This window comes from Sorex araneus, chromosome 2, assembly GCF_027595985.1.
Source record: "Sorex araneus isolate mSorAra2 chromosome 2, mSorAra2.pri, whole genome shotgun sequence".
Classification (NCBI taxonomy): domain Eukaryota; kingdom Metazoa; phylum Chordata; class Mammalia; order Eulipotyphla; family Soricidae; genus Sorex; species Sorex araneus.
Genome location: NC_073303.1, coordinates 292,694,740 through 292,709,020, shown reverse-complemented (window position 1 = coordinate 292,709,020; position 14,281 = coordinate 292,694,740). Strand labels below are relative to the sequence as shown.

The 14,281-nt window shown below is 43.1% G+C and overlaps 1 protein-coding gene across 4 annotated transcripts in view; it reads left to right on the top strand.

Moving 5' to 3' along the window:
- MAP3K13 (mitogen-activated protein kinase kinase kinase 13) overlaps positions 1-14,281 on the top strand; it is a 192,191-nt gene that overhangs the window by 151,590 nt on the left and 26,320 nt on the right. For all 4 annotated transcript variants that reach the window (XM_055126079.1, XM_055126078.1, XM_055126080.1 and 1 more), the window contains 4 exons: positions 3,311-3,502; positions 6,884-7,042; positions 9,666-9,824; positions 11,920-12,028. In XM_055126079.1, coding sequence (XP_054982054.1) covers positions 3,311-3,502; positions 6,884-7,042; positions 9,666-9,824; positions 11,920-12,028 — 619 coding nt within the window. The remainder of the gene's footprint in view (positions 1-3,310; positions 3,503-6,883; positions 7,043-9,665; positions 9,825-11,919; positions 12,029-14,281) is intronic.

The window sequence follows — 14,281 nt, the reverse complement described above, 5'->3', positions numbered from 1 at the left end:
ACAGAAACAAAAAAGTGAGATGGGGCACAGAAGATTGAAGCAGGTCATTTTTCCTTCTATTTCTTTTTATCCTCAGAACCACCACTCAAAAATAGCCTACAAAGCAGAGTTAGTATGATTTTTTTCCTCCCACGCTTACAAAGTCATGATATTAATAGAGAAACCCCTAACATGTTTGTCAAAGCTAAAACGCTGAAAGGAAAGAAAGCTGTGTCGCATAGTGAATAAGGCAGGAGCTGTGACTGGGGCTTTGAAGCTAAATTTGAATCCCAGCCCTGCTCCTTGCTAGGTGTCTAATCTTGAAACGGTCTCTGGGCCTTAGCTACAAGAATGGAACAGGTGCAAGGGTCGGAGAGATAAATGGTACCAGGGGTGAAGGGGCTTAGTTTGCACACAGCTGACCCTGACTGCATCCCGTGGGCCCCCAGCACTGCCATAAGTGGCCCTGGGACATCTCTGCCCCCACCCCATCTTTACCTCATCCCCACTGGGGCGACCCACGTAATCCTGGCACCACAGCAGGGCATGGTGCTGCCATGTTGTCGGGCCCTGCATGAATCTGGAGGAGGGAGGCTGGGGACTCTGAAACTTCTTGGGAGACACCCTCCCATCCCTCCCCAGATAGCAGAAGAGGTAGGATCAGGCAATGGTTTGAAGCAGATTGAAGAAGACAAATAAGCATGTCAACTGCCTGACAAATAAATGTACTTCCTTTCAGTACCTTTCCTCTTGCTTCTGGCCTCTGTCTATACCTGTTGTGTAGAGGCTTATTTTTCTCCCCCGGCAAGAAAAGTTAAGGGGAAGTGACTGGGTTATCTCTGCTTTCATGGAGTCTAGAGGGAGGAAAGAAATGCATATAAAAATGATGGCAGAGGCTGGAGCCATAGTACAGTGGGGAGGGCACTGGCCTGGCACGCAGCCAGCCCCGGGTGATCCCCAGCACCCATTCCCCAAGCCCCTCCAGGAGTGATCCCTGAGCACAGAGCCAGGAGTAAGCCCTGAGCACTGCCAGGCCTGGCCCCAAAACCAAAAAGATAAAAATGAACGACCACTAAGTGAGAAGAATTGAAAAAAGACAAAGGTCTTTGGGGAGTGAAATAACCAGGGAACGTTTCTTCATGGAACTGATAGATGGACAGAGGCTGCAGAGGTGGCACGTACATGAGGTCACAGTATTTTTCTTTTAATTTTTTTTAATCAAATCACTGTGAGATACAGTTGCATGTATGTTTCATGATCAGGTTCCAGTCCTACAATGTTCCAACGCCCATCCCTCCACCAGTGTACAGTTCCCTCCTGCCACCCCGACCCCATGCCGGCCCACAGCCTGCCTCCGTGGAGAGAAAGAAGAAATGTGTCCCTGTATTTTTATCCTAAACAGAAACATTTTTTTAAATTTTATTGAATCACTGTGAGATAGTTACAAGCTTTCATGTTTGGGTTACAATCTCACAATGATCAAACACCCATCCCTCCACCAGTGCACATTCCCCACCACCAATATCCTGGGTATACACCCCCTTTCCCACCCTCCCCCTGCCTCCATGGCAGACAATATTCCCCATACTCTCTCTCTACTTTTGGGCATTATGGCTTGCAACACAGACACTGAGAGGTCATCATGTTTGGTCCATTATCTACTAACAGAAACATTTTTCAAAGGCCATACAATCAACTCACTTTTGGGCCTTTAGTTATTTTAAGTGTGAGTGATTTAAACATTCGGTAGCTCTGTGGAAAATTAATAAAGATTTACCTGCAAGTTTAAAATAAATAAATAAAGATTTGGTAGCTAGCAGTAGAAATAACGACTGATAATTTGAATCCTTTATGTACGCTATATGCAAAATTGTTTTTGTTGTTGTTGTTCTTTTAACTTATTTTCTATTCTTTGGTTTATAGTATTATTAATAATGTTTTCTCATGGGTATAATTTTAACACCATACCCATCACCAATTTCATTCCCCCTTGGAACTGAGCCTCCCCCTCACACCACCCCCAACTCAAAGGTGTGGGTCAGTCACCTTATGTTGCCTTTATGTTGCCTTTGAATAAAATTATCTTAAGGATCTCTAACAACATACTATCCAGCCTCAGGAGAGAATTTTTTTTTTTGTCCCAGACTGAAATGATTACACAGAAAAAGAAGTCCCAGGTGTTAATATTTTTTTATAAAGTTGTTCACAATATTTTATTATATTCAATATGTTTTATAGAATTGTTTACAATAATTAATTACATTCAGTATTCCAATACCAATCTTACCACCAGTACACCTTCCCACATCATTATTTTGAGTTTTCCCAACCACCACTCAGACCTGTCCCAATAGCAGGCCCAAAATAATTTATTCTGTATTGCTTTTTTGTTTCAGAACAAGGCAAAATAAAATTGTGGCATAATAGGGAAACCTGTAGTCTATAGAGGTTTTAATGCTCATTTTAAAAAATCATTCAGGGGCTGGAACGATAGTACAGCAGGTAGGGCATTTGCCTTGCACATGGCCGACCCGGGTTCGATTCCCAGCACCCTATATGGTCCTCTGAGTACTGCCAGGAGTAATTCCTGAGTGTAGAGCCAGGAGTAACCCCTGTGCATCGCCAGGTGTGACCCAAAAAGAAAAAAAAATCACTCAAAGGGCCAGAGCAATAGCACAGCAGGTAGGACATTTGTCTTGGACACAGCTGACCCGGGTTCAATTCCCGGCATCCCATATGGTACCCTGAGCACTGCCAGGAGTAATTTCTGAGTGCAAAGCCAGGAGTAACTCCTATGTATTACTGGGTATGACCCAAAAAGTGCATACACAAAAAAATCACCCGATAATACAGCAAGTAGGGCATTTGCCTTGCTCGTGGCTGATTCGTATTCTATAACTGGCACCCCATATGGTCTCCTGAACCCCGCCAGGAGTTATCCCTGAGCGTAGAGTCAGGAGTAAGCTCTGAACACCACCAGGTGTGCCCCCCTCCACAAAAATCTAACTAAATAAAAATAAAAGTCACTTAATGGTTGTATGCAGCATAGATAGCATGTAGATGCGGTTATATCTAATGTTGTACACTTGAAACTCGATAATGTTATAAACAATACTACTACAATTGAAAATTAAGATAGAGAGCTGGAGAGATAGTACAATGGGTAAGGCACTTGCCTTGCATGCAGCGACAAAACAAAAGATAAAGAAAAGAAAACTAAGATAGAGAATTGCTCTGAATTGCAAATTTATTAAAATGCTCAAAATATCAATCTGCACGTGTGACTTTGCAGATGCTTGCATTTATGTATGTACCTGTGCTTTCTTGGAAGGGGTGTTTGTACTCAGGCCCCATGTTACTGCATCATCATGGAATATTGTGCCCATGGACAACTCTACGAGGTTCTGCGAGCCGGCCGGAAGATCACGCCTCGGTTGCTGGTAGACTGGTCCACAGGAATCGCCAGTGGGATGAATTATTTGCACCTCCACAAAATTATCCATCGTGATCTGAAATCACCTAAGTGAGTTTGGGAGCTAATTGTTCAGTCATTCTATTTAATGTTTTATAATAAGAACTTATGTCAACCACAGTGGAAGTTTACAGAATTACCTAATTTTAGCGCAATCAGCGTTCTATTGGCATGCCCTTTGGATTGTGGGTGACCTACTTACCATACCTCTACATCAGATACGTGGTCCAGGCCCCTGCCACTAATTTTACCTTTTTTGGTGACTTTTTTTTTTTAAAGGCAGGGATCACATGGAGAGTATCATGCTGAGTGAAATGAGTCAGAGGGAGATAGGCAGAATGATTTCACTCATTTGCAGGATAGCACTGTAGCACTGTAGCGCTGTCATCCCGTTGTTCATCGATTTGCTCTGGCGGGCACCAGTAACGTCTCCATTGCGAGACTTGTTGTTACTGTTTTGGGCATATCGAATATGCCACGGGTAGTGTGCCAGGCTCTGCTATGCAGGCAAGGGGCGAGATACTCTCGGTAGCTTGCCAGGCTCTCTGAGAGGGACAGAGGAATTGAACCCAGGTCAGCCACGCACAAGACAAATGCCCTACCCGCTGTGCTATATGCTATGTGAAGGCACAGTCTTCCCTGAATAGAGATGGACTGGTCTTTGGTCAAGGGTATACAAATAGCTGCGCTCCCCTGCTAGAACCTGTATTTGCAGGATATTAAAAAATATATATATGATACTAATCCCAAAGACAATAGAAATGAGGGCCAGGAGGACTGGTCCATAGGTTGAAAGCTTACCACAGGTGTGTGTGTGTGTGTGTGTGTGTGTGTGTGTGTGTGTGTGTGTGTGTGTGTGTGCCGGGGCGGCGGGGTGGGAGCAAGGGTCTTAGTTAGGATAGAGAAGGAACACTATGACAATGATAGTGGAAATGAGCATTCTGGACAAGTACTGAGTGCTGTATTGCCAGTCACAATGCCCTAAAGGAGAGAGACAGAGACACGGAGAAACAGAGACACAGAGACAAACAGAGAAGAAAAGTGCCTGCCATGGAGGCAGGTGGTGAGGGGATAGAGGGAGGGAAACTGGGGACCGTGGTGATGGGAAATGTGTACACTGGAGAAGGAACTGGCCGTGGGAACATTGCATAACTGCAGCCAAGTCATGAACAGCTTAGTAACTGTTTGTCTCAAGGTGATTCAATTTAGACGAGGCAGGATTAAATAAAATAAGACTGCTTATGTGAAAAGGAAAAGAAGGAAGGGCCACTCCAGTGGAGTTAGGCCCCAGTGGAGTTTGGGTCTGGGGAAGTGGTGCTGGGGAGCCCCTGAGGACACACTCTGCAGTGCTCGGTGGCTGTGGAGTCAGGAATCCAACAGAGGGCCCGGAGCTGCCAGTCATGTCCTGCCATGTGAGCGACCCACCTCCACTTTTTTGTTGTTTTTTAATTATACAACCATGAAACATATATGTACATTTTTTTTAAGTTTGGGGGCCACACCTGGTGGTACTCGACAACTCCTGGTTTTGTGTTCAGGGGACACTCTTGTAGTGCTCTGGGACTGTATGTGTTGCTGGGGACTGAACCGGCATCAGCCACATGCAGGGCCAGTGCCGTATCCACTGTACTATCCTCCGTTCCCACAAAGTTCACTTTCAACTCAAGTATTTACTCTTCACCATCTTAAATAATGAATGTTTAACTTTCTCACTTGAAGACTTAATGGGTTCTTTTTTTATGGTCTGTGTTCCAAAAAGCATTTTTTTAGTAACTAAGTTTCAGAAATATATACAAGAGTATGTATTTTGTTGAATAAAAGCGAATCAACAAGAAACAGTGGCAAAAAAGAAAATAAACGCATTAAAATTAATACAAAATGCACCAAATATCTATATAAGATTCAGTATAGTTATTAGAGGTGGGCTATAGTTTGGTTTTGAACTTCCTAGCATCATGCAAAGAAGAAAATAAATATTTGTTATAAATAGGGTGTCTTTTTTTTCATAAGCCCCTTGAAACCCTCAATCATTAGCATTCTAAAATTCTGACTGTCACTTCAAGTGAGGTGCATTAGATCTGAGAGATGCTAATATTTTGCATTTGACGGTTCTAGGACTGTGGGAAAAGTTCTCTTTAGGGAATATAGTCTTGCAGGATAAAAAAACAAATTGCTCAGGTCACATTTCAGATCACTTCTATAAGAAGCAAAACATGGAATGATGCAGAATCTCAATTTCAATATATTCCTTAAACTTATTTCTGGTTCTCCTCATCAACATCACTGGAAGGGCCAGAGAGATAGTTCAGTGGTTAGGGCACTTGCCTTGCATTCGGCCAACCTGAGTTCAATTCCTGACACTCCGTATGGTCCGCTAATCCCCACTGGAGTGATCCCTGATCACAGAGCTGGGGGTAAGTTCTGAGCACCATCAGGCTGGCCCCAAAACAACAGCAAAAAATTAGTGGAATCCCAACACCTTCCCTGCTTTTTTAATGTAATGAATCACTGATGTCATGTTCCTATGCGTGATTTTAGTTGGGCATTTTTTTAAACAGTGTTTTAAAATAAGTTTTTATTTTTGTAAATGATTGAGATCAGCAAGGTCATGGGTGCTTTATATATCTTAAGTTGTTTCATTCCAATGAGATTTCTATGAAGCCTTTATTACAGGTTCATAATTCCTCATCCAAAACATTTGGAGTCAGATGATTTCAGAAAGTAGCATAATGCATAAGCTTACACCTCCCCCCACATACATGCACCCGCACTAAAACTTACGATTGTCACACAAAGTGGGATAGTTTGCTTTATACATTCCCCAAAAATGGATATGCCATTCCAGACCTTGTGGCGTTTTGAATTGTGGATGAGATGTTGTGGCGTGAATTCTCTCCATCTTCCAGGTCAGAACATTGGCTTACAGGAATGAAGTAACTTGGGGGTCTGAGCAATAGTACGACTTGTAGTATTTTTTTGCACATGGCTGACCCAGTTCCTTGAGCACAGAACCAGGAGTAAACCCTGAGGCTCTCCCCCGGTTGTGGCCCTAAAACAAACATACAAAAATTAAGTAACTTGACAAAAATTGCTTAACTAGCAAGTGCTAGAGGCAGTATAAAACCAGAGTAAAAGGCTTAGGATGTGACTCAGTAATGATGCAGGTGCCTTCCATGTGTAAGACTCTAAGTTTGATCCCTGGTACTGCGTATTAAAGCAAAAGGCAGGGAAAAAGGTCTAGCAACCCACTGAACTATACTGCCTCGCAGGTGTGAATGATGCTGTTATAGTTAGTGCTCCAGTAACGCTGGAAGTTGCAAGCTCAATTCTACAAGGTGGGAAGTTGCAAACAAAATCTCAAGTTGCCAATTTGAGTCGTGATTTTCATTTGCTCTAATGATCTGGATTTTTTTTTCTCTTCTCTTTTTAAAGTGTTCTAGTGACTCACACAGATGCAGTAAAAATTTCCGATTTTGGTACATCCAAGGAACTCAGTGATAAAAGTACAAAGATGTCCTTTGCTGGCACAGTTGCCTGGATGGCGCCAGAGGTGATCCGGAATGAACCAGTCTCTGAGAAAGTCGATATATGGTGAGTGGTGCCAGCGGGGAAGTCTTTCCTACTCTCACCCTACGGCCACTTTTCTCGTTTAACATTCTGCTTCCCCGAAATAATTCTGAAAGTTATTTCTGACCAATTTCAGGTTGTCAGAGAAAAAGGTGTTTGAGATGTATGGCTGGTGCACAGTAAGGAGGGTGGGCCTGGAGCCTCAGCTGATTATCCAGCCAATGAATCACTGGCTTAAGGACTCTCAGAGAACTTGCTGAACTTTCTAGAAAACTGAAAGCTCATTTCAATGCACCCCTTAGTATGACGTGTCTAATAAAATTCTTATCTTAAATAAAATATATTAGACAAAATTAACCTATTTATGTTGACCATCAGTAATAGATCTCAGTGGTCTTCGCTGTTATTCACATATGTGCCTTAGACCTATTTGTAGGGTTAAATTAAAAAGCTAGTCGATGATTAAAGGTTTTTTTTTTCTGGTTAAAGATTTTTAAAAGGCCAAAATGGAAAGTGTTGCCCATTGGGTCTGTTAGTCCTTTTATTAAATAGTCCCTGTGGAATATACTTACTTTCTCATCTTTTATTAAAATCTTCATCAACTTTTCTTCTGAGCTTATATATCTTTAGTATTATTACCAGAATGTTTCCTTATAGTTGCTTTTATTCAATTTTTAGAACTGGCTGCTAGCCATTTTCAGACTTAAAATAAGAACATTGTTAAAAATGGCATGTATCACCAGAGTCAGAAAGATAAAATAGAATATGGGACTATTTGTAATTTGGGTAATTATTCCCAAAATGTCTTACTTGGGGATTATACAAATTTATAATTCCAACAGAAATGTTTAAAGTTTTTACTCATTCTTGCCAACAATATAAGTTAAGCTTTTGGATATTCACCAACTATATCAGTGAGAAAAAAATAATATATTAGGTATAGTTTTAATTTGCATTCCACTTCCAATAATTAAACATGCACATATTTTACACTTAAGAACAATTTTTAATTTCTAATTTGTGAACTACCCTGTACTTTTTGAAGGTTTTTGATCTTGATTCCTTTTATTTGTAGGAGTACTTAGGGGTATTTTCTAGATTAAGGGGAATGGCCTTTTGTGTGTTATGTGTGACTCATATATACTGCTCTTAGTTTGTCATTTTGCTCATACTGGAGTATTTTTATGCCGTATTTTTTGGGGGGTCACACCCAGTGATGCACAGGGGTTACTCCTGGCTCTGCACTCAGGCATTACTTCTGGCGGTGCTCAGGGGACCATATGGGATGCTGGGAATCGAACCCGGGTCAGCCGCGTGCAAGGCAAATGCCCTACCCACTGTGCTATCGCTCCAGCCCCATATGCCATATTTTCAAATGCAGTGTATTCATCTTTCCCTTTATACTTCTTGATCATAATTATAAAAGATTCTACACCCTAAGTTTGTTTTGTGTTTTTTGGGGGGTGGTACACACCCAGCAGTGTTCAGGGGTTACTCCTGGCTCTGCACTCAGAATTTACTGCTGACAGTGCTCAGGAAACCACATAGGATACCAGGGATCGAACCCTGGTCAGCTGCATGCAAGGCAAATGCTCTATCTGCTGCACTGTCTCTCCAGTACCTAAGTTTGTTTTTTTTTCTAAAATGCAAATAGAATGGTTTTAATTGTTTGCTGATGTATTATTATTTAATAACACTTTAGAATTTCAAGGTACAGCTTAATATCTTCCTATTCCCACCCCCTAGAGTTGCAGTGCCATCCCACCATCAAAAATACCCTGTTACTCTACTGCCCCTAGGATTTTGCTACACGCAGCAGTGGTCAGAGCTTCCTCCTGGCTCTGCACTCAGGGATCTCTCCTGGCAGGGCTGAGGTACCCTATGTAGGATTGAACCTGGGTTGGCCACGTGCCAGACAGGTGCTCTCCTTGCTGTACTGTTTCTTTAACCCAGGCTTCTTTTAGAACTTCTCAAAAAAAAAAAAAAAAAAGGGAGGGGGAGCTGGAGTGATAGCACAGCAGGTGGGTTGTTTGCCTTACACGTGGCCGACCCAGGGTCAATTCCTGGCATCCCATATGGTCCCCCAAGCACCGCCAGTAGTGATTCCTGAGTGCATGAGCCAGGAGTAACCCCTGTGCATTGCTGAGCATAACCCAAAAAGAAAAAAAAAACACCACTTCTCACTTATTCTTTCAGGAGTCCATTGGTATCAGTTTTCATTTATAATTTCATCTGATGTAAAATACTGTGTAGAATTCATTTTTCCCAGTTGCCTCAACCTTAGTTATTAAATAATCGACCCTTTCCAGCCATCACCCCCAACACTGGTTTAAGATATCGGTTTCTCTCACCCACTCAGCTCCTCCAGATATCTGGTCTATTTCAGGATTTCTTTTCTGTTCCATTAGTCTGCCTGTCGACTCATGCACCGGTTAATTATTAAAGCCTGACCATTTGTCTATCTGGTAATGTTCGTTACCCCTCATTGATTTTTCTTTTTCTGAGTTTTCTTGGTTGTTTATCTGTTTCTCGTGCCAGTATTCAATTTTGAACCTGGATATTTTTTGATTAAAAATTAATGAAGAAATGAACTATAACTCCATTCTTCCCAACTGTCTTTCTGTTCCCCTCCCGGCCGCCCCTCTAGGTCTTTCGGAGTGGTGCTGTGGGAGCTGCTGACGGGAGAGATCCCTTACAAGGACGTAGACTCTTCAGCCATCATCTGGGGTGTCGGAAGCAATAGCCTACACCTTCCAGTTCCTTCCACTTGCCCTGATGGATTCAAAATCCTTATGAAGCAAACATGGTAAAGAAATATATTTCTCCCAAATGTCTTCTTTCTCAAAATCCTATTTCAAACTTCTCTAAAACTGTAACAGAATTTCACTAATGTGCATTCAGAGTGAATCATGTGGTGGGGTATAGACCAGGAAACTTGGGTTCAAATACTCCACTCTTTTACTACCTGTTGTGTTAGACAAAATGTGGGTAACACCTACTCACAGAGTTTCATTATGATTAACTAAAATGTATCAACGAAGAACTTGGTATGACAGCTCAGAAGTGTAGCTTTTTAAAAACCAGCAAGGAAGTTCAGGTTTTGTATTGTAAACCATAATGCCCCAAAAGTAGAGAAAGAGTAAAAAGTAAAGTACCTGCCTTAGAGGCGTGGCGTGGCATGGGGGTGGCGGGAAGGATACTGGGGACATTAGCGGTGGGAAATGTGCACTGGTAGAAGGATGGGTGTTCAAACATTGTATGGCTGAAACCCAATCATGAAAGCTTTGTAACTGTATCTCATGATACAGTTGTCACTGTCATCCTGTTGCTCATCAATTTGTTCGAGCGGGCACTAGTAACATCTCTCATTGAGAGACTTATTGTTACTGTTTTTCGAATATCCAATACGCACGGGTACCTTGCCAGGCTCTGCCCCTCGGGCTCGATACTCTCAGTAGCTTGCTGGGCTCTCCGTGGGGCAGAGGAATCGAACTAGGGTCGGCCGCGTGAAAGGCAAACGCCCAACCACTGTGCTATCGCTCCAGCCCCCGACAATACAGTTAAAAATGTTAAATAAATTTTTAAAAAAAGCAAGCAGGAGCTGAAGAGGGAGTACAGAGGGGAGAGTCCTTGCACTTGCCTTGTATGTGGCTGACGGGGATTCAGTCCCTGGCACCCCATATATTTTTCTGAATGATCCCTGAGCCTGGAGTAAGTGCTGAGAACAGGTGGGTGTGACCAAAAACAACAACAAAAACCTAAAAAATAAAACTCGCAGCCAGGGAGCGTCACAGCTGGCTACCGAGAAGATGGGCTAATATGATATAGCTGGGGGAGATTTTGATGACGCCTGCTAGAATGGTAACTATTTGTACTGTAGCCGCATCCCTCTGTAACTTACAAAATAGTCACTACATTCTATTCTCCATTTGTATCACTTGTCACCCCTTCGCTCATCGATTTGCTTGAGCGGGCGCCAGTAACGTCTCCATTCATCCCTATCGCGTGCTAGTGTAGCCCAATGGCGTCTGCTCGCTCTAGGAACACGAAGAGCATCAAACTGTTCATTCAAGAGTCTTGACGAAGAAGTCTGACCATCTTGTAGGTGGGCGGCCAGATGTTCTTTTGATGTCCCGTGGAATCCAGTCGGTTTGCATGCTTGTCAGTGTGCCATTCTATTTTTTTTTTTTTTTTTGCTTTTTGGGTCACACCTAGCGATGCTCAGGGGTTACTCCTGGCTTTGCACTCAGGAATTACTCCTGGCGGTGCTTGGGGGACCATATGGGATGCCAGGGATCGAACCCGGGTCGGCCGCGTGCAAGGCAAACGCCCTGCCCGCTGTGCTATCACTCCAGCCCCTGCCATTCTATTCTTAAAATGGAAAATTTTATAGGGCATATATGATACCTTGAAAAAGTGATTTTGGGGCTGGAGCGATAGCACAGCAGGTAGGGCATTTGCCTTGCACGCGGCCAACCCGGGTTTGATTCCCAGCATCCCATATAGTTCCCTGAACACTGCCAGGAGTAATTCCTGAGTGCAGAGTCAGGAGTAACCCCTGTGCATTGCCGGGTGTGACCCAAAAAGGAAAAAAAAGTGATTTTTAAAACAATGTTCTTTTTAAAAGAAATAATAGGTCTTAGGAAATAATGGTGATTATTCCTTTACCAGTCCTAGGGCACTATTATTATTATTATCTGATGATTCACTGATCCTGGGGATATCCATTTCATCATAAGAGGCATTTCATAATTCCATTTTCCTTTTGTTCTTTAGTACACCAAACTGCTTAAAATAAGAGCCTTGCATGGAGTTCATGTTTTTCATAAATTCGAATAAAATCTTTATTCTTTCTGGATGCAACTTCTGAAATGCTCAAGCTGTCTTTTTGTTACCTTCAGGCAGAGTAAACCTCGCAACAGACCTTCCTTCCGGCAGACCCTCATGCATTTAGACATCGCGTCTGCAGATGTACTTGCCACCCCACAAGAAACTTACTTCAAGTCTCAGGTAAAACTAAGCCTAGGAACTTCCTTTTTTTGGGGGGGTAGGTAGGGGGGCAGGTTAGGGAGTTACTAAGTGGTGCTTATGAGAACCAGACCCCTTTCAGTTATTTATCATCAGACTGGCAATGCAATGTGAGATAGAGCTCAGGGTACTTCCAGGGCTCTCCCTGGTGATGTTCAGGGAGCCCCAAGTGGTGCAGGGATCAAACCAGGCTAGCCATATACAAGGCTTGCTCCTTAAGCCTGGTACTAGCACCAAGCCTGGAACACTACAAACAGATTGGAAATTGTCAAGGAGAAACAGGGAACTCGTACAGGAGGGCCTGATCTAACAAATGATGCAATTTAACAATTGAATTTTGAGTCAAGTCATCATTCGAATACCTCACAGCTCTGACAGCTAAGTTTTTCAGTCACTTGACATACATTGTTTTCTCATTTACAAAGAGCTTTCATCCCAGAACCATCCTTATAGTCAACCTTGGTGAAATTGTTGAAGAGGGAAGAGAGGCTACCAGAAGGATAACATACAGGGAATGACTGCTGATCTTCCTAAATGTGACTTTCTTGAAGCAATGCTTAGCAATAAGCTAAAATATGGAGGAGGGTCATTGACCACCAGGGAGACACTTTGAATGCCAACAGGTAGCACCACATAAAATATAAGTTGCCTTGTCTACTGATTTCCACAGTATCACAGATAATCCAAGACTGAAGGCATGAACACAAAGCTGTGGTTAGCTCACAAGCCTGGGAGAGGCATCCTTGCACTGTCTATAACCAGGTTGACTCATGCCTGCAGTTAGATGCCAGGTTGGCGGAAAGGTGACAGGCAGGACATAGCCTCTTTCTCACATCTCATCATGAGCTGACTTTTTGCTCTGGAGAGCATTAGTTCTCCTGCACTTGACGTTAGCCCTCAACAGGTTCCCATCAGCTTCTTCACATGGTGTTCTCAGGGCAACTGAGGCTGTAAGCGAGCAGCCCTCCCCTGGCCGAGTATCGTGCAGAGTGAAGCCAGCGAGGAGAGACACCAACACAGAGTGATCTCTCTCAGATGCAGGATATAAAGAAACAGAATGGTGGACATATCAAATACCCAATGGAAACCAAGGACATGAGAACTGGTCTTCAGTAAGAAACGTGACACCTGAGGGGGCTGGGAGATAGGACAGGGAGGGGGCAATGACTATGGTGGAAGGAAGCGTTCAACCAGGAGGAGGCGGTGGTGCTGGTGGCAAAGTGGTAAAATGTTATGTATAACTGGTAAAGTGACATATATAAGTTATATATATATATATACATATATAACATATATATAGCACTGCAGCACTGGCGTCCCACTGTTCATCGATTTGCTCGAGCGGACACAGTAACATCTTCAATATGAGACTTGTTGTTACTGTTTTGGCATATCGAATACGCCACAGGTAGCTTGCCAAGCTCTGTCGTGCGGCTGAGATACTCTCGGTAGCTTGCCGGGCTCTCCGAGAGGGACGGAGGAATCAAACTGGGATCAGCCACGTGCAAGGCAAATGCCCTACCCGCTGTGCTATCGCTCCAGCCCAACACACACACACACACACACACACACACACACACACACACACACACACACACACATGCACACACATGTATATATAAGTTTCATGTATAACACTTTATCAGATATATATAGTAATACTTTAAGTCACAGTGCAAAAAAAATATACATATTTTTAAAGTGCCTCTCAAAAAAGTAGACTCTCTCATTGCTTCTCGGCCTTTTGGCTAAGATCAAGTGTAGACTCTTGTGTGGGAGGCAAATGGTTACAGGGGTGGGAGGCTGGGGGTGCACTGGTGGAGGGAAGTGGACACTGAAGGTATCCATGTTGAAACATTGTATGCCTGAAACCCAATCATGACTAACTTTATAATTTCATGGTGAATAACTATAATTTCATGGTGACTACATGAAAAGGGGGAGAGAGAGAGAGAGAGAGAGAGAGAGAGAGAGAGAGCATCTCTCATGCCAGTTGACTTCCTGTGTTGCATCCAGCATGTTAAATGTCCCAAGAGCCAAAGCAAATCCTGGATCACCCAGATCAAGAAACAGTTGGCATCTCGTGACAAGAGAATCTGCCACCGCACACTGTAAGGGCTTGCGTGCCAAATGAGGAGGAATGTGTGACGATAAAGCTGTAAATGTCATAAGGCCGGAGGGGGGGAGCACTGTCCCTATGGATAAAGTGTCATTAGAGACATATGGCGAGGTACT